At 45.0% G+C, this 20,620-nt stretch overlaps 1 protein-coding gene across 1 annotated transcript in view; it reads left to right on the forward strand.

Annotated features, from left to right (window-relative positions):
• Positions 1–600: 600 nt before the first annotated feature.
• The window catches only part of LOC135710073 (zinc finger protein 729-like), a 48,550-nt gene continuing 28,530 nt past the window's right edge, over positions 601–20,620 (forward strand). Inside the window, exons 1-10 of the mRNA XM_065232524.1 lie at positions 601–857; positions 926–1,048; positions 1,111–1,494; positions 1,553–2,047; positions 2,115–2,456; positions 15,157–15,462; positions 15,523–15,915; positions 16,263–16,602; positions 16,668–16,906; positions 16,974–17,312. Coding sequence (XP_065088596.1) covers positions 702–857; positions 926–1,048; positions 1,111–1,494; positions 1,553–2,047; positions 2,115–2,456; positions 15,157–15,462; positions 15,523–15,915; positions 16,263–16,602; positions 16,668–16,906; positions 16,974–17,312 — 3,117 coding nt within the window. The 5' untranslated portion in view covers positions 601–701. The remainder of the gene's footprint in view (positions 858–925; positions 1,049–1,110; positions 1,495–1,552; positions 2,048–2,114; positions 2,457–15,156; positions 15,463–15,522; positions 15,916–16,262; positions 16,603–16,667; positions 16,907–16,973; positions 17,313–20,620) is intronic.

Genomic DNA, 20,620 nt, shown 5'->3' on the forward strand with positions numbered 1-20,620 from the left:
CACTCTAAAACGGCCAACCATTCATTTATTTCATTTCATTGATAAGCCTAGTGACGTAGAAGGGCCGATGATTGAAAATTTTCAAACCAAAGCTAGGCCCTACAGGTTGAGGCAAGGCCGATGATTTGTTTTGAATTTATTTAACGTTGCGAAAAGGCTTAGCAAAGGGCGTACCATTTGTGATGACAAGCACAACGGCTTAACAAGTATTCATAAAAAGGCTTATTAATTAATGAAATTAAATTGATATAGATTTTCATATATTTTTGAAAACTTTTCGCATATTTTGGAGGTTGTATACTGAGATACAGTTACTATTGTTATTGTGAACAATAAAAATACTTCAATTTACTTAAATATGAATTGAATAGTGGCGGAAAAATTTAAAATTCATTTTCTGGTTTGTTTACGTTTTGGACATAGGCCCATTTCAAATGTTACTCTAGATTTGTCAAATATTGTAAATATTTACATCGATTGTATCGAAGAATATGCGTAAATTCAAAGGTTTTCTTGCACTAATACTTATAATTTACCCTAAGTTCTGCACTAATGCACAAACGTCACATATTAGCGTTTACGTCCCAGGCGTTTAGGCTCGTAGCAATCAAAACAAACACGGTCGTCAACAATAAATTCGTGTTCAGTTTGTTTATTTAATCGCGTTTTTCTGCGGAACCTATTAGATTATCTCAGCCAAAATGGTCGAATGTGGAATCTGTCTTGAGGACTACCGGGAGGGTGATTTGGAGCTGCATCGGGAGATGTGCGTGGTACGGTTGATGTTCCGATGCTCCCTATGTGACGAGGACTATGTGAGCAAAGAAGGACTGTGGAATCATCTGGACCTGCACGAGGTAAGAAGCAATTTATCAATGATGCATTCGTTATAGCTAATCCATATTAATCATGTATTCGTCGAAAGATTGAAGATGAAGGTAAGGAATTGCACTCTCAGGAAATAAAAGCAAAACACAAACTGCATCAATGTGTTCTGTGCAATGACCAGCGTGCTTATTCGGAGAGTCCCTACTGGAAGCACGTTCATGTAAGTGATCGATTTCAATACAAATGAGTTGTAGTATGTAGAATAATTGGTTCGCATTCCAGGACGTTCACGATGGCTTCTTTCTACGGTGTTATGATTGTGGGGAAAAATTCCGATCCGAAATGCTTAAGAATGATCATGCCTTTCGTCATTGTAAGGCCTGGGATCAAACGGTTGATGCGGAGTCTAGTACCCTGGAAGAGGAACGTGTTCCTGTTGAAGTTGGAAATATGACTTCTGATGCTGAGTATTTGAAACTATCACGCGGAGAGCAGAGTGGTAATGCACATGATCGATTGGGTGAGCATGCCGACAGTAATATCATCGACAAGGAAACCGCATTACCTACTGCTCATTCTGATGAAAGCAAGGATTTGCGCTTACAATTTGCTTGCGATATTTGTGGAACAACATTTTCTTCAAAAGGCTTACTTCTTCGTCATAAGGTATGTCTACATTCGCCTATCATATTATTTTCTAAGCAATACTTTATCGCCACAACAGAGAGCAAAACACTCGTGTATGGAAGGAAAGCAGCAAAATTGTCCCCATTGCCAGAGAGTATTCCAGATAAAAGAATATCGAGCACACCTTCCATTATGTAAGCAGAAAACATTTTCATGTGAATTATGTCCATTTAAGTTCGAAACGTCAACGTACCTTGCAAGACATATGAGAAATCATCATCGTCGTAAAGGAGCTCTGTTGAACGAGAAGCAAGATCAAACACAAGTGAAGAATATGAAGAATATTATGGAAACAACGATAAATTCGGCTGCAGAAACGACTACACATTCTGGTCATGAAGCCTTAGTCTTCAGTTCGGATTCATCCTCTAGCTCGAGTGTTGTTGAAGGTACAAATATTAGTACGACCAAAAAGAATCCATCCGGTACTTCGTCTGGCATGCAACATGTTGAAAGTCCATCAAACCATCCATATTCGTGCAACGTCTGTGGCATTACTATGTCCAGCTTTAATCAAATCACTTATCATATGGTACGCTGATTCAACAGATGATTTTTTTCTCTCTTTACAATACTGTTTTTTGTTATTCCCATTCCAGCTGACCAGACACACGGAAGGAAAGTTCCGATGTCCTCATTGTTCGAAGAAATTTCACTTCAGAGAGAAGCTGCAAAAGCATGCGTCATGTTGTACACGTTTGAAATATTCATGTGAATTGTGTGGTGAAAAGTTTAACTTCCTAAAAAAAGTAAAGAACCACAAGAAACGAGTTCATCACGGCAGCAGACCTATATCGAAAGCGAATGTCGCAGATTGCACTGAAGAGCAAAAGCAACAGAGTGTCGAGATGACAGATGCAGCTCATGAGATGACCGTTTGCATTTTTTGCAGCATCACGTTCGCCAGTTCCGATGAGCTAATGAAACATAAGGTTTGTATGGTAATTTGTGATTTTAACACTTCTTCTTCTTATTCGCATTTCAAGCTTATTGCTGGTTGCATATTTGCTTATCGCGTGCTCTCAGCTTAGTGTTCTAAATGCACTTCCACAGTTATTAATTGAGCGTAATCGATGCCACTACCAATGCAAGTGTTTATATATTGTGTGGCAAGCAAAATGATACTCTATGCCCAGGGAAGCAATGCACAATTTTGCCGAAGAAGTCATCCTTGTAGGACCTTCCGTTTAAGTGATAGATTCGAGTGCCACGAACTAATAAAAAACACCAAAAGTAGGCCCTTGATAAACTGTACAATTTTGGCCACGCTACCGGGTTCACTACGGTGCGAGGTGGAGCCGATTAAAGCCCTCTATTTAAAGTATGGACGACTGTCACCACAAAACTGAAAAAAGCTGTTCCAATCGAGCAAAGCTGTGCATTTTGACGGTTCGATTGGAACAACTTTTGACAGACGTCCATACTTTCACTGTAGGGGCTTAGAGCCAGATAAAAATTGATTGTGATTAAAACAGTTTTTCTTCTAGGCTAAATGCCCGCACCTTGGACTTAACGCTACCCATCAAATCCTGTTCAACACTTACGCCATATATCTTACACACTTTCATCCACTCTTTCTTCAAATCCTTTTCGTTTTTGAAGACCTTCCCTGTTTTCCGGAGCTTGCCCCTCATAATCGCCCCGAAATTTTTCTATTGGGCGAAGTTCTGGTGACTGGCGGATTTGCCTCCTTCGGCACAAAAACAGCGTTGACTTCGTACCACCCCATCACCGGTTTCGCGCAACGGCACGAAGCCAGATCCGGCCAAAACAGAGTGTCATCTTCGTGGATGGCATTCTTCTTTATATATTTGGACGCCTTGTTGAAATTGCCGCACCAACAGATCGCACACTAAGTACTTCTTGGCAAATTTGTCGACGTTCTTCTTCCGGAACTTCTCCGGAACATCCCAGCGGGACTTGCCGACGAAAAACTCCAGGCCGGGGATCTGCTTGGCGTCCGCTTTAATGTACGTCTCGTTGTCCATTACAATTCATTCCGGCTGCACCAACCACTCGCGGTACAGCTTCCTGGGGCGGGATTCGGCCACCTTACTTACCTTACCAATCAGGCTAAGGCCTTGTTGTCCTCTGCAGTCGTCTCCACTCTAATCGATCCATGGCCACACTTCGCCAGCCTCGTAGTCTGCGAAGGGTCCGCAGATCGCCTTCTACTAGCCCGCTGCGCGCCTCTTCTTCTTGTTCCTGTTGGGGCGCTTTCTGGAACCATTTTCACTGGGTCGTCGTGCGGCATTCTTACGACGTGCCCAGCCCACCGTAGTCGCTAAATTTTTGCAATGTGGACGATGGATTGTTCTGGTGCAATTCGTGGTTCATTCGCCTCCTCCACGTTCCGTCATCCATCTGCAATCCACCGTAGATGGTACGCAACACCTTCCGTTCGAAAACACCAAGGGCGCGTTGGTCCTCCATAGTCCAGGTATCGTGGCCGTATAGGACCACCGGTCTAATCAGCGTCTTGTCAACTTCGTGCGGCGGTGAATTTTATCCGACCGGAGCAGTCCAAACTAGGCACGATTCCCTGTCATAATGCGTCTTTGAATTTCTCTGCTGGTATCATTTTCGGCGGTCACCAGTGAGCCCAAATACACGAACTCATCGACCACCTCGATTTCGTCAACATCAATCTGAACTCGGGGAGGGAGACTAACATTGTCTTCCCTAGAACCTCTTCCTTTCATGTATTTTGTCTTTAATGCGTTGATGGAAAGTCCAATCGGGCTAGCTTTAGCATTCAGTCTGATGTACGTTCCCGCCATCGTCTCAAAGTTCCGTGCCATGATGTCAATGTCATCGGCGAAGCCAAGAAGCTGGATGGACTTCCTGAAGATTGTGCCACGCGTGTCTATCCCAGCTCTTCTAATCACACCTTCTAACGCGATATTGAATAGCAGACACGAAAGTCCATCACCTTGCCGTAACCCCCATTCGAGATTCTCCATACTCGAACATCACTCGATCCTTCGTCGCTTTGACCAATCGCGTCAGTTTATCCGGAAATACGTACTCATGCATAATCTGCCATAGCTGATCTCGATCGATTGTGTCGTATGCGGATTTGAAATCGATGAACAAATGATGTGTGGGCACGTTGTATTCGCGGCATTTCTGCAAAATCCCGCCTGGTATTGCCCCACGAACTCTCTTGCAAATGGTGACAGGCGGCGGCATAGAATTTGGAAGAGTACCTTGTAGGCGGCGCTCAGCAGTGTGATCGCGCGGTAGTTGCAGCAATCCAACTTGTCGCCCTTTTTGTAGATTGGGCATACGACACCTTCCATCCACTCCTCCGGTAATATCTCCTCCTCTCAAATCTTGGCAATTACCCAATGCAGCGCTCTAGCCAGTGCTTCACCACCGTATTTTAATAGCTCACTTGGTAGTTGATCTACCCCAGTTGCTTTGTTGTTCTTCAGCCGACCGATCTCCTCCTCAATTTCTTGAAGATCAGGGGCCGGTAGCCTGTCGTCTTCTGCGCGTGCTCCAAGGTCTGTTGCCGTGCCACCTTCGTTTTCTGCTGCTTCACCGTTGAGGTGCTCGTCATAGTACTGCTTCCACCTCTCAATCACCTCAAACTCGTTCGTGAGAAAAGAATGGATTTGGCCACCGTATTCTGTTTATCGGTTCTGTTAGGCGCTTTCCTTACCTTGAAGACATGAATTCCAGCCCGCTTTATTGTCTGCTGGACGAACCAGACGGAAAAATTGACTTTCTTGGCCACGTCCCGAATCGAAAGGTTCGGATTGCGTTTGAAGTAATCCTTCACCGTCCTTGCGTTCACGGAGTCGGTCGTCTTCGCTTTCCTTCCGCTGGGTTGTCAGGGTCTCCTTGAACGATTTTACCACGATTCCAAACTGTTTCGCGATCCACCTGTGGGCCTGGCCTGGATTTTCTACGACCGCTCCCATAATTTTTTGTCGAAGCCAAGGGGTAATCAACTCTACATACTGTGCCGAAACACAGCATGGCACACTAAATATTCGGCTCTTTAGGACAAAAATTGATAAGTAGGATACAATCGACATAATATAAAACGACATCACTGTCGAGAGTTGACGTTTTGCCAAGCGTTGCTAAGGCTGACTTCTTTATTTACTTCATTGGGCTTCACATTGGGTTCGGATTCCAAGGAAAAATGCTGTGAGTATTGCCTGCACCGGTCTGTACCATGACACTAAGTTTATCTCATCCGATTCGTAGCGAAAATCCCAGCGGCTCGTGGTTTCGTCCAGAATATCTTCACGCCAATAGAGTTCATCCACACCATGGTGGGTCGAGAGGGTCGATACGACAGTCAAGATGGTCAAAATGGGTTTCCTGTCAAAATAGATTGCCGAGCTGCTCGGTGGTGCCCATCTCGGCAAAACATCTAATAGCGAATTCGTTTATTATCGGGGTTGGAACCAGTTCCAACCAAGGGGGGAGGTGGCTGTCAAATACGAACAATCGTCGCCTACCTCGCATAACTGGTTCCAGGTTCCAACCCAGTGCGAATCCGAACTTTTTGTAATTTGTAATTTTATAATTTATTGATAGCATAACGAAAACCTGTCAGTTACAGAACCATAAATCAGGTCAAGGAAGCAACCATTTTGAATCAGTTTAGTGGGGTGTTAAGAATGAAAATAAAGTCTAAGTCTAAACATTTGACATTTCTTAAATCGACAGCTACTATTGGTATTAGCCTAGAGAATTAAGCAGCTCTGTGGAGCGCCGCTTTAAGCGACGTGAGAGTCCGTTGCTGCCTTGTAGCTAGTGGTAGTGCGATCCAGGTGGACGCTCCGAATATTAGAACACTTTTTCGGGAACTTGTGGTGTGATGCGGTAGGACAAAGGATCTAGCTCGCTCGTTCCGACCTTTAGGTGTGTACTGCGTGATGTACTCTGGGAGGCGGTAGTTTTCCGGCAGATCGCATCCGAGTATGGTGTGTCGCACTTCTCTGGTCGTTTCACGCCCTCGGATTCCATACACGAACCTCACCGACGACTTGAAGCATCGATGCAACTGAGCCTTGAGCGCGGTGGACAGTCCTGGGTAGTACACGACGTTGCTGTATGCGAAGAACGGCATCACCACAGCTTGGACGAGCTGCATACGAATCTGTCTGGAAAGCACTCCACGGAAGCGCCTGAACGTACGAAGAGTATTGTAGATCTTTTTGGTGACTTCGTTTATCTGGTCGGTCCATTTTAGGTTAGAGTCCATAATGAGACCAAGGTTGGTAACTTTGTTCGACAAAGTAATGGTTTCATCACAGAAGCGGATGTCATTTTGAGGGATTATGGCCCCATCTCTACAAAAGACTATAGCTTGTGTCTTCTTTGGGTTGGGAAACAGACGATTCTCAGTGGCCCAACGTTCGATAGCGAGGAGATCCTGGTTGATTGCTTCGACGAGCCTGTTAATTTCGCTTGCGGGGCCTGCTATGTAGATTTGGAGGTCGTCCGCATAGAGGTGATGCTCGCATTTTAGCACACCAGGCAGGCTGTTTTGATGTATAGGCTAAACAGCAGGGCGCTCAGACAAGATCCTTGTGGCGTACCGTCGGTGAGATTCCGGGGATTCGAGGGAGTACCACCCAGGTCTACAACCTGGCTTCGCTGCGCTAGGAAAGATGAAATCAAATTACACGCGGAGTTTGAAAACCCGAATTCCCTCCTCAGCTTCATTTCAAGTAGACACAGTTGAATGCCAACGAAAAGTCGACAAGAACCATTACTGTGCACCTGTTATCGTCAAAGTTGTTGAGGATATCGTGAGCAACCTTGACTAGAGCAGTCGTGGTACTGTGGTTTTTCCTGTATCCTGACTGGTGTTTGGCTAGGAGAGCGGGTGTGGATACATCGAGATGATCCGTTATTTGCGACAGTAGAATCTTCTCCAGTACCTTAGACACCGCAGGTAGGACACTAATGGGCCTGAAGTCCTTCGGTGAAGTAGAGTTCGATGATTTCGGTATCGGGGTAACGATGGCTTTTTTTTCCAGACGGAGGGGAAAGTTTGAGCATCGATAATATCATTGAATAGGTGAGTCAGGAGGGGGAGGATAAACGGGCAGAGCAGCTTGATGAATGAGATGGGGATTTCATCCGTCCCTTTCGCGTTGATCCCAATCTCGTAAATTTTCCTGGTGACTTCGTTGACGTTAGTGCGCTTGAACTGGAATTGACCGTCGGCCACATTTGCGGGTGGTCGATCGGATTCTGCGTTCGCTTGCGAAGGTACAGCCCTACGCTGTAACATGTGATGGCCGCATTCTTCTTTGCATTGTTAGTTTGTCAGTTCGAACCTCAACCTCAACCTGAGCTACACGGCGAATGAGAACGACTCAAATTTGAGTTTAGTTCACTCATAATCGCCAAAAGTGCAGGAACTCAGCGATGAGTTAATTTGCCTCATGTTTTCCCAGGTTTTTCCAGGATTTTCCAGGGAAAAATTCCCGAATTTGAGAAAAGTAAAGATTGGATTCACTCAGTCTATTGGTACTACTCCGAGACTGAATAAAATTTTCGTCAATTTCCTCATTTTCCGGCAGATTTTTTAGGTTTTCCACAGGAAACCATGAGACAAATTTTACTCATCACTGAGTTCCTGCGCTTTTGGCGATTATGAGTGAACTAAACTCAAATTTGAGTCGTTCTCATTCGCCGTGTAGGTTTTAAAAACAAACGAGCAAACTGACGTTTTTCAGAAAGCAAGTCTTGATGGTTAGAAAGAACCGGAACAGCAAAGTTTAAAAGTAGAATGGATTTTATTTAACGACTAGCTTGAGTGGAGTCTTGAGCAGGAATGAAAAGTTTTTCACCGTTGTTTATTTAAGAAAACTTAGGTTGCTAGGGGTGACGTTCGGTCTCCAAGGAGGTGATCAGCACACTGCGTTACCGATTTACTCCAACACCCCCCCTGAATCGGTCAGTCCTAGGAGGGTCCTCAGTTCGCGGAAACGTCCAGGTTCCAGGGGCTTGGTGAACGTGTCCGCTATTTGGTTTGCTGTATCAATTGCTTCGATTTGAAGTCTTCCTTGTGCCACATGGTCGCGCAAAAAATGGTGCTTTACATCGATGTGCTTGACACGCTTGCTTTCGGTGTTTGTGGCCATTGCAATGCACCCACGGTTGTCTTCGTACACCTTGAATGCCGTGTCCGGTCGAACTTGCTTCAGGTCTTCAAGGATTCCGTGTAGCCACAGCCCTTCGGAGGCCGCGGCACTTAAAGCTGCATACTCGGCTTCACACGACGACAGTGCAACGGTTTGTTGCTTGCGGCTTGCCCAAGACACGGTGTTCCCAAAGACCTTAAAGACGAAGCCACTAACGGATTTCCTATCCTCAGCATCCGATGCCCAGTCAGCGTCTGCGTACCCGACAAGTGCCTCGGCGTCGTCGTTTTGCTTGTACTGGAGCTTCAAGTTCTTCGTCCCCTTCACGTAACGGACCACTCTCTTCAGGGCTTGCCAGTGGGCCTCATCAGGATGAACTTGGAAGCGCCCTAGGTATCCAACAGCGTAGCATATGTCCGGTCGAACACACAGCATCGTATACATCAGGCTGCCCAGCAATTGACGGTATGGATGCGACACAGGATTCGCAGCTTGTGGTGGCAGGAAACAGCCTTTCTCCATTGGGGTTTTGACATGGTTACAGTCTTGCATGCCGAACTTCGTCAGCACACGGTCCACAGCAGCTTCTTGCGCCAGGTACATGCATCCGGTGGCGCGGTCGTATCGGATCTTCATTCCAAGGAAATGATTAACCACGCCGCAATTCTTCATCTGGAGCTTCTTGGAAAGAGCACGCTTGATCTCCTTCACCAGGTCCAGTCGATCGCCAGCAATGAGCAAATCGTCCACGTAGATGATTATGTATACCCCCCCTCGATCGTCGATCCTGGTATATAGACAGTAATCATGCCGGGAACGGGTAAAGCCGAAATCCAGTAGAAGGTCGTTTAGCTTGTTGTTCCAACAGCGGGGGCTTTGCTTGAGTCCGTACAGCGATCGATCCAGCTTGCAAACGAAGTTCGGCGGTGCTGCAACTCCTTCGGGTATGGCCATGTAGACGTCTTCTTCAAGCTCACCGTAGAGGAATGCGGTCTTCACATCGAGTTGGTGAACGTGCATCCTTCGGTGGGTTGCTACAGCAAGAACGGTTCGTATCGTGGCTAACTTTGCTACGGGGGAATATGTTTCGTTGTAGTCGACTCTGGGCTTCTGTTGGAATCCCTTCGCCACCAAGCGCGCCTTGTAACGGATCGGTTCGTCATGCTCGTCCGGCTTGATTCGGAAGACCCATTTCGATTTGAGCGGAACCACACCAGCAGGGCATCTCACCAATCGCCAAGCATGGTTGTCCGCTAGCGACTGCAGTTCCTCACGGACCGCTTGCTGCCAAAGAGCTTCGTCGGCTCGTCCAGCGATCTCCTTGTACGCCTCCGGGACATCGAAGATCGAACGCTCGGCCTCATCTCGTCCAACGGAACCGTCAAATAGTACATCGGAAACGTTATGGGGAACATCTGCAGAATGGGATTGCGCGGCAGTGAAAATTTTTCCAACCAGAAATTCTTTCAACTTACCGGGGAGTCTGCGCTCCCGTTCGCTGCGCCTCGGGGTTTCCATTTCGAGGTTTGAACCGCGGTCTAGTTGCGAAGGGAGCGCTCCGGTTTCTTCAACACCGTCGTCTTCAACCTTGCCTTCTTCATCATCAGTCAGGATGTCGTCATGTTGAGCCACCAGCGGCTCATCGGGTTGAACGGACTGTTCAGGGGTTTGCACGTCTTCCTCATCTTGATCCTCGAACTCGTACGGAGCAACAACCAAAGGAGTTTCGTCACGGATCTGGGTGGCAAACGGAAAACTGTTTTCATCGAACTTGACATCTCTGGCTAGGAATAACTGCTTCTTCTCTTTGTTCCACAGGCGGTAGGCGTTTGGCGCATAGCCGATCATCACAGCAGGCTTGCTTTTCGGATCCAGTTTCTTCCTCTGTGCCGTGGACACCCAAGCAAATGCTTTACAGCCGAACACACGTAGTTTACTAACGTCCGGCTTGTGACCAGTCCACATTTCCGCAGGAGTCTTCCAATCAGATACCGCGGTGGTTGGACTTCTGTTCGTCAGGTATACCGCCGCTAGAATCGCTTCATTCCACAGATTCTTCGGAGTTTGGGCTTCAATCAGCATCGCACGCACCTTTTCGACGATTGTCCGATTGAACCGTTCGGACACTCCATTCTGCTGTGGTGTGTACGCTGCGGTTGGCTCGACTTGGATCCCCTTGGAAACGTACCAATCACGCTGGTCATTGGAGCAATACTCGCGCCCTTGGTCGACAGTCAGCTTCGAAATCGAATGTCCCAGAGCGGCACTCGCCATGGCCTCGTACTCTCGAAACTTCTGGAACACCTCGGACTTCTTCTTGATGGGATATACTACTGCAAAGTGCGTGTAATCATCAATAAAGGTGACGAAGTACCGAGAATCATCCCAAGCCGCTGGTGTAATTGGACCGCACACATCGGAGTGCACTCGTTCTAGAGGTCTTGTAGCACGGACTCTAGTACCCGTGAATGGTTCTCGGCACTGCTTTCCGAGAACACAAACATCACAAAAATCCAATTTATCTGGTTTCTCGGGAATACCTGTTACCATGCCATGCTTCGCGAGTGTCTGCAAACTCTTGCTCCCCAAATGAGCCAGTCGACGATGCCACAGGTTACCAGTCACAGCTCCACACATGTTGGCCGCCACCGTATCGACACGGAGATCGAGCTCGTAAAAATCGCCCCGCATGGGACATCTCGCAATCAGGTCACGACCTTGCTTCATGATCGCTTCCTTTTTCGTGAATGTGACATCAAGATCCGCTTTTGCCATCTTCTTCACAGATAGCAAGTTCGCTCGAAGATCTGGTACGAAGAGGACGTTCTTCAAGCTGATATAGTTACCTTCCTTGTTGATGCCGTTGATCGTGCCACTGTGCCGGGAAATCAGGGATTGATCATCCTTCGCCACGTTTATGACGACAGGGTGCTTCAGCTTCGTGAGGTCGGCGAAACAGTGCTTCACATTCACAAGGTGGTCCGAGGCTCCGGAATCCAGCTTAAAGGAAACTGCTCCCTCGTCCTTTGTTTGGGAGCATCTCCCGGTCATAAAAGCCACCGCCTTACCTCCAGCAGCAGTGTTAGCTTCAGCGCGCCCATCTGTCTTCAACTTCACACGACAGTCCTTGGCCTTGTGCCCCTTCTTCTGGCAACGGTTACACTTTCCGGTGAACTTACCAGGCTTCTGCTTCGATCCTTGGAATGCTGCAGGTTTCTCTTGGCAGGAATCCGCTGCCCGGTCGGTTTTCTTGAGCTCCTCGGCAAGAAGGCGCTCGCGAACAACATCCAGTTTTAGGTTTTCCTCACCTAGATTTTCCAGTGCCGTAACCAACGGATCGAACGACTCGGGAAGGGTAGCAAACAGCTGGGACACAATATCGTTCTCTTCAAGCTTCGCTCCGGCCAGCTTCAGTTGTCGGATCAGCTCTTCGAAGGTTTTCAGGTGATCTTTCACAGACGAACCTTCCATCATTCGTAGCTTCGCAAGTTGCTTCCTGACGAATGTCTGCGACGAGACGGACTTCTTGGCGTAGGCGGATTCAAGGCTCATCCACATCTCCTTGGACGTCTCCTTGTCCCGCACCAAATGCAGCAAATCGTCATGAACAAATGACGTCAGCAGGAACGCCGCCTTACCGTCATCTTCCTGGAACTTCGTGACTTCCAACAGCTTCACGGACTTCAGATACTTCTCCACTCGAAATTGCCAATTGTCGAAACCGGTGCCCGAGAACTGCGGGATCCCGTGGACCAAATCCTTGCGTGAGTCGCCCATAACCTCTTGATGGTTAGAAAGAACCGGAACAGCAAAGTTTAAAAGTAGAATGGATTTTATTTAACGACTAGCTTGAGTGGAGTCTTGAACAGGAATGAAAAGTTTTTCACCGTTGTTTATTTAAGAAAACTTAGGTTGCTAGGGGTGACGTTCGGTCTCCAAGGAGGTGATCAGCACACTGCGTTACCGATTTACTCCAACAGCAAGCAAACCCAATCTTGATCGATCTTGATACCCGATCCAGGTTGAAACTGAATAATAAACGAATTCGCTATAAGTGTGTAGGGTGGGAGTGAACTTTCGTCCGTTCGAGTTCTGTGTTTGATTTTGTTGGGGAGCATTTTACTGACAGCTGGTGAAAAATTCGTACACCGTCCCTTTTCTTGTGGACGGGTCGTATAGGTTGAATTGCTTCCAGTTCATCTTTCTTTGCCCAATCCACTCTCATTTTAATGAGAATGCAGCTTAATGTTTGCCATGAACCATGGTTATGAATTAGATAAATTGAAAATGTAAATACAATCACGAACGTCTAACTTCAGGGTTGCCAATGGGATATTGACACCTTGATTGATATACTTCGGCCTACTTCGGAATGATCGGCACAAAGATTGGCTCAGCTTTCGGCACTGCCAAAACTCTTGGCACAGATTAAGGTGTGCAGAGTTGAATACCCCTTGTTCGAAGTACTTCTTGCTTGGAAGCCATCTCGATAACCACTTGACAGATTGTGCGAGATTTTGCAGATGTAAACATTACACTCTAAACTAGTTTTACTCAAAATTTCATTTTTACCCAGTCAATAAAAAGTTATACACAAACAACGAGTACAATCTTTATGTAGAATTTCCTTCTCTTCGATATAATTTATGCCCGGAATTCAGCTGCAGTTCTGTAAAAATTAAAAATAAATAAATTGCCCATATGCATCATGCTGTCAGTAGTGGTGTGTGTGTCATCCTATCAAATCTTTATGTTGTAAAGATCAGTACTTTAAAAAGGATAACTTTTTAGGCAACACAAGGCATCCTCAACAAGTTTAAAGAAATGATGTACTCAAGGGGTAGGTCACTCCGCACACCAATCTTGGGTCATCTTTTTTGTCAGTGTGCCTCAAATGTTCCGCAGGTTTGCCGATTGTGCCGGTCATAGAGCAAGCTGCGATTGTTTGTAAAATATCCATCCCGGCAACCCGGTATTTCTGACACATTGAATGTTTTGGTTTGAAATCGCAAGGATAAATCGGATTGAGGATGAAGCGGAAAGTGGCGGGTGTGCAAAATTTCAATGTTTTGTGTTCCATAGGGTAATAAAAGTTCTGTGTTTTAGTGCTTCATAATGCCCTCAAAGGCAAACCAGAAACCTAGTTTTTTCGTGATGTGAAAAGCATCGGTCTATCAGCAGCCGGAAAGAGTTGGAACCGGTGGGGAGCATTGTTAGAGACCGACTATAGAGGGTGATGAATAGACTTCTTTAGTTTGTTTTGTGTGATTTGCAGCATTATTTGAATTAAAGGTACTAATGAGGTCTGATTAACTGGCTCTTCCTCTTGAGTCCACTCTAGAACCTACATTTAATATTTAGATCTTTAAGTGAACTGCTGGTCTGAGTTCCTCTGATATATTAAATTAGAAGATGTTCCCGAACATACAGTCAAACAGCACGTAATGTTCTGAGCAACTTCAATGACAGCTGTCCAGCAGAGCTCCCATTTAATTTACAACAATCTAATGCCTACGAGATTGTGTCGAAGGTATGCCGAAAATGTGCCGATGGATGTGCCCAAGCTGTGTAGAATATAATTCAGGCACAATGTGCTGAGTGACTTACCCCTTGGATGTACTAATGTCCACAACAGGTACAGCCCAACATTACATTGACGCCCTTATTCGCACTATCTACCATTCAGTGGTAGAAGGAAAAGAAGAGCCACCGCAGCCAAATGAAGCTTGAACCGGGTACTTGGAAAATCCACAATACCCGCGTCAACAGCCAGCAAATGATGCCCTGTCGCATTTAGATTTCAAGTTGTTGCATTTAAAAAAGCATTTCACGTTATGTACTGGTATATTAAAGCTTATAAAATGAATGGATCTCACCAAATTTTGAGCCGGTTAGCACAAATTGTTCCAACAGTAGTATTATAGCAAGCAAGCGGCAAGCTAAGACTACTGCCAACTGCCAACTGTCCGACAAGATAACTCCTTTATAGAATATAGATATAGATCTTTTATAGAAGACGACAAATTCACTGCACTTTCCATCTTATTTTTCGACACTAAACCACACCACTCAATATAATTCACGGTGTTTCACGCACTCTAGAGGTATCCATTTTGCGGAAGATTCCCTCCGAAAATAAACGCCTTCACCTCAACAAACACAACACTTTAAATTTTCAATTTTCGAAATCAATTCCCCTCGACTAGGACACACTTCAAAAGCTTTTTGCCTAAATCACAATCATTTTTCAAATCTTCAAACGCGTTTGAAAAGTTAGTACGTAAAATGACAAAAATCAACTCGAAAAAATTGCAGCTGCAAAAACAAATCACGTCAACAGTTGTTACTTTGCAGCGCGGCCTACCACGATTTTTAGGCGCCATGCTGTCAGTAGGGGTGACTTTTAAACCTACAGCTTAATTAATCATCAAACCGTAGTAAATGAATAAAGGCTATAGTTAAATTCGAACTCGTTGATCTGCTCGAGCTCGAAATTAATGGTATTTAATGTCTATTTCAGCTAACCTGCCCTGAGCACGCAAAAGAGCACGATGATTCTCAGTTCGGTGCAGAGGAAATCTCACTACTTCATGGTGGAAAGGAAGCTCAAACTGAGATTATCCTGAAAGACAGGAGTGATCCAAAAAAGGTGGCAGAAAATCCATCGAGTATCCTTCGAGCACCCTGTACCAAATGTTCCCACTGTGGAATAACAGAGTCTAGTGCTGTCGCCTTAGCTCATCACATTCGAATCCACCATGATCCAGCTGCATGTGGTATATGTGGAATTACTTTGTCCACTCTTTCCCAGGCTCAGCATCACAAGGTTAGTAAACTGAGTTTTGAATGTTGTTAAATTAAATAAACTGTTTATCGTTCCATACAGAAAACGAAGCACAAGCTCTCGAAGCTTAAATGTCCACATTGCTCGATGCGATTTTCCGGGCGAGAACGCTTACAAGGACATGTATCCAAATGTGAGAAGAAGAAAGTTCCCTGCGAGTTTTGTGGTAAAATGTTTCAAGATGTAACTGCTGTCAAAAACCATTGGACCTTCGTTTGCCGTGCCTATAAAAAGAGCCAGGAGCAAGAGCAGAAGAGTTCCGAAGCACGGCCTCTTGTTGAAAGCGGCTCATCCCAAACAAAATGCTATTACTGCAACGAAGAGTTTTCCACTCCGGGGCACTTAAATCATCACCTGCAAATTCGCCATGAGCTGACCAAGTGTGACATCTGCGGAATAACTATTCTTGGTATATCACCAACTAAAAATCATGAGGTTTGTTGCACTCGTTTTTCTCAGTTGCTATCAGGCTTGATTACAGTTTCAAATTGTTTCTTAGAATGAATTATCAGTCATGTAACTTTGGCATTTTTAGGTTAAGAGTACTTTTTTTTTACATTCATTGAAATAAATAAACCTTTAGAATTTCCGACTTAGTTTTAAGATACTTCTTTGCCTACGTTTAGTCTTTTCTAGAATGTTATACTTGGTCTCAATGAAAGTTTTTACACAGCAAAAGAAGATGGAGTTAACTCCCAGCAACTTTTTTGTCTTCTTCTGGAAAGCCTGATTGCAACTGCATCTTTTACATATTTTTATTCAGCCTATATTGTTCAATGCAGATAAAATGCCACATGGAACCAAAATACAAGTGCCCAACTTGTGGGAAAAAATTTCACCGCGTAAGAAAATATAATGCACATTGTTTTGTGTGTGAGCATAAAATGTATTCGTGCAAGTTATGTGGAAGAACGTTCAATCAACCCCACTCAATCAAATTTCATAATAAACGATATCATCCTGATGAGACCGGTTTGGAAAATCTACAGATCGTCCAAGATCACAAACAAGTCGAGAACAATGACCTGCAAATAGAAATCACAGAAAAGGAAACTACTTCATCGGCACGTGAAGACCAAGAACAATCAACGGTGAATTCTTCCTCCAAAGATGAAGTTTCAAGTGGGTATAGTTTGACTTAAGATACGAAATCGAATAATTACAATTGTTTTTTTTTTTTTTTTCAGATTCTCGATTGGATGAGCATTCATTAGCTAACATGAACGATGATGACTTAATGGAGATCGAAGTGATCAACAAGGAATCCCAGATGGTTTCTGTTGCTCCATTGAATGGTAGTAGTGAAAGGCAAGTCGTTGCAGAGAAAACCTCTCAGCCCCTTGTTGAAAACCCATCAAACCATCCATATTCGTGCAACGTCTGTGGCATTACCCTGTCCAGCTTTAATCAAATCACTTATCATATGGTACGCTGGTTCAACAGATGATTTTTTCTCTCTTTGCAATACAGTTTTTCTGTTATTCCAATTCCAGCTGACCAGACACACGGAAGGAAAGTTCCAATGTCCTCATTGCTCGAAGAAATTTCACTTTAAAGAGAAGTTACAAAAGCATGCGTCATGTTGTGCACGTTTAAAGTATTCATGTGAATTGTGTGGTCAAAAGTTTAACTTCCTAAGCAAAGTGGAGAACCACAAGAAACGCGATCATCATGGCGACAGACCTTTGGAAAATGCGAATATCGATGTCGCAGATTGCACTGAAGAGCAAAAGCAACACAGTGTCGAGAAGACAGATGCAGCTCATGAAAACACTACTTGCATTATTTGCAGTATCACGTTCGCCAGTTCTGATGAGCTAATGAAACATAAGGTTTGTACGGTAGTTCATGATTATTTTAAGCTTTTCCTACTCTTGGGAATCAGACGGATTATTAAGCTTCTGTGATTCGCTAGGAGATGGCGCTGATGCATTATTTTTTGGCAAATGAAACTTTTTTCGGGAATTGTTTTTTTTTTTGGGAAACGTAGATAAAGGGTTTTCGGCGCAATCAACCGGAATAAATAAACTTAACACGTTTAATTTCTTATGTTCGAACTCGAACGTAAGACATTTTTAATCTACATGTAGTTATTGTTGTAAAAAAAAAAGAATGGCGGATACCATGGGCGCACGCCCAAAGTAAAGGCTGCGCACAGCAGGGACCGCACATAGTTTTTGTACAGTAGCGGGAAGGAAATAGGTATCTCAACACCCTCGCTCAATTTCCGGAACCTACAAATCCTAAATTGGTCCGATGCTGCAAGAATAACTTTTTTGGTGATCCATTGGTCATAATATCATGATAGCTGACTGGAACTTAGAACATACCGTACCAGTATTTTCCCTCGCTGAATGAGCTCTCGTACGAAACGGGATTTGATGTCGATGTGTTTCAGTCTGCCTACATCTCGCTCATCCTCCACTACTCGAATAGTTGACTGATTATCCTCGAAGTAAACGATTGGTTCATCCAGCTTCAGTCCCAGTTCTCGCAACAGCCGGCTCAGCCAGATTCCATGGCACACAGTGACACACAATGCAATAAGCTCCGCTTCAGTGGACGATAGAGAAACCACCGACAAACCGACATGAATGTTCACAACAAAAACAATAAAATTTCTGACCAAAGCACACTCTGACATCTGGCTCCGCGTTCGCGGGAAATATTGAGCTAAGTTATGAACCTGCATGTAAAAGTTATGAATTGGTTCGTTTCTGATCTATCATGGACACATTATTTTTATCTAGATCAAAACATTATATGGTTTTGACAGTTCGGATCACTGCACATTTAAATCAGCCGTTTACGATTTTCGGACATAAGTCAGGATTGAGTGTCATGTCAGTTTGTCGGTGGAGAAACCGTTGGTTGTTTCCTTGTCAACAGATATTTTGTCACTATGAGCCTTATGGATATGACAAGTAATTCGATTAGGCACTGGAGCATCTCATCCGATCACTTGCACTCCAACAATTTATCACATATCTAAGGGATGAAATCCATGTGAATTTCACATAGTTTTCCTGTGATCACATAGCAGCAAATCCCACTACAAAACCACATGAATATTATGAGGCCGATGAAATTCATATGTAAAATCACATAAAATTTGTTGACTTACGAGGAAATTGAAGGAATTGATTCGATAATAACTGGTTTAATGAACAACTTAAAAGAAACTTTATTGAACGTCTTTCTCTTCCGGTAGTACAGTAACGAATGAATTGCATCAGCCTACAAAATGGCTGATGTCGGTCGCTGCACGCATCGTAGTTGGCTGCGTCAGCAAAGCTGTCAAACGTGGAAAACATCGATTGGGCACACACTTATTACCAACACTCCTCCTCAGTGTGAGCCGCAGAACTACGAAACAACAAGCAATCCCATCATCTCAGCAAAACGACGAAGCTTTTGAGGTCCTAGAGGTTTTGTAAGAATATCAGCTGCCATAGATTCCGTTGGGCAGTACTTCAACTCAATCGCTCCTTGGTTGCAGAGATTCTGAACGAACTTTTCTCGTGTCTCCACGTGCTTGGACCGACGAGATGACCGCTCTGACTTCACGAAAGCTATACAGCTTTGGTTATCCTCAAACATAATCGTTGGCTGCTTCTGCTCTTCTCCAAGATCACGGCAGAGTGATCTGAGCCAGATGATCTCTTGACAAGATTCGCTTAATGCAACGTATTCAGCCTCCATTGAAGACAGCGTGACTGATGATTGTTTTCTACTGGCCCAAGCTACCGCTGAACTGCCGAATAAGAAACTGAACCCAGTCGTCGACTTCCTGCTCTCGATATCTCCTACCCAGTCAGCGTCGGCAAAACCAACCAAGTTTCCACTTCGTCCATATTTCAAGCTCCAGGTCTTGGTTCCGAGCAAGTACCGCAGCACGCGTTTAGCTGCAATCCAATCCCTCTCCGTAGGACAACTGACTCAGCGACCCAGAATGGACGTGCATGCACCGCAATGTAGAGCAGTGCTCCTACAAGACTGCGATACATCGTAATGTCTTCTAGCTTGTCTCCTCCTTCTAAATTCAGAAACCCTTCATCCATTGGTGTCTTTGCAGGTTTCGCATCATACAATCCGAAACCTTGTCATTTTTTTTTTTTTTTTTCCTTTTGGTTTGTTTTTTTCCGTTGATCTTGTTTTCCGTGCTGAGCACCAATGCTACCGACGTGCCAGGAAGGCAGCTCCCACACCTGGACCCTACCTATCGACCCATCAACTCATGAACCGGGGACCAACGGCTTTACTTCCCATCCGAAGGAAGGCGTGTTCAGAGATGTTATGCCTCAGAACATCCCGGCGGCGCCGACTGGGATTGAACCCAGGCCTGCTGGGGTGAGAGGTAATCACGCTTACCACTACACCACCGGCGCCGTTCACCTTGTCAATATAACCACGCAGACTCAAACTATATCCATCAGCGCTTCGTCCTACTTCCATTCCTAAGAAGTACTTTAACTCTCCCAGATTGTTGATGTCCAAATCCTTCTTCAGTTCCGTGAAAATCTGGCCGATGATAGCTTCATCCGCACATCCAACGACGATGTCATCGAAATATACTAGAAGATACACCAAATGTTTTCCAACAGTCTTGGTATACAAACATGCATCCGCCGAACTTTGCTTAAATCCCAGCCGTGTTAGTACATCATTTAAGCGACGGTTCCAGCACCTGGCCGACTGCTTCAAGCCATATATGCTACGTTTCAATCGACACACGAACTTCTCTCTTCCTGCTGCTTCGAATCCTGGAGGCTGGCGCATAAATATCTCCTCCTGAAGGTCGCCGTGTAGATAGGCAGTCTTCACATCCAGATGAACAAGTTTTACATTTTTCATGCTTGCCACTGCCAAGAGTGCGCGAAACGTAATTTGATTGGTGACTGGAGCAAACAGTTCCTCGAAGTCTACACCGGGCTTTTGAGAAAATCCCTGCGCTACCAGCCTCGTCTTATATTTAGTCACATTTCCTGTTGCATCACGCTTGAGTTTAAACACCCACTTGCTTCCGACTGCCTTCCTTCCCTGAGGTAGCTTCATCAACTCCCAAGTGTTGTTCTCGGAATGACTCATAATCTCCTCCTGCATCGCTCGTTCCCATTCAGATGCACTATCGGAATTCCGT

This window comes from Ochlerotatus camptorhynchus, unplaced genomic scaffold, assembly GCF_037179485.1.
Source record: "Ochlerotatus camptorhynchus isolate MF236.1 unplaced genomic scaffold, CSIRO-AGI_Acam_v1.1 ptg000370l, whole genome shotgun sequence".
Taxonomy (NCBI): Eukaryota; Metazoa; Arthropoda; class Insecta; order Diptera; family Culicidae; genus Ochlerotatus; species Ochlerotatus camptorhynchus.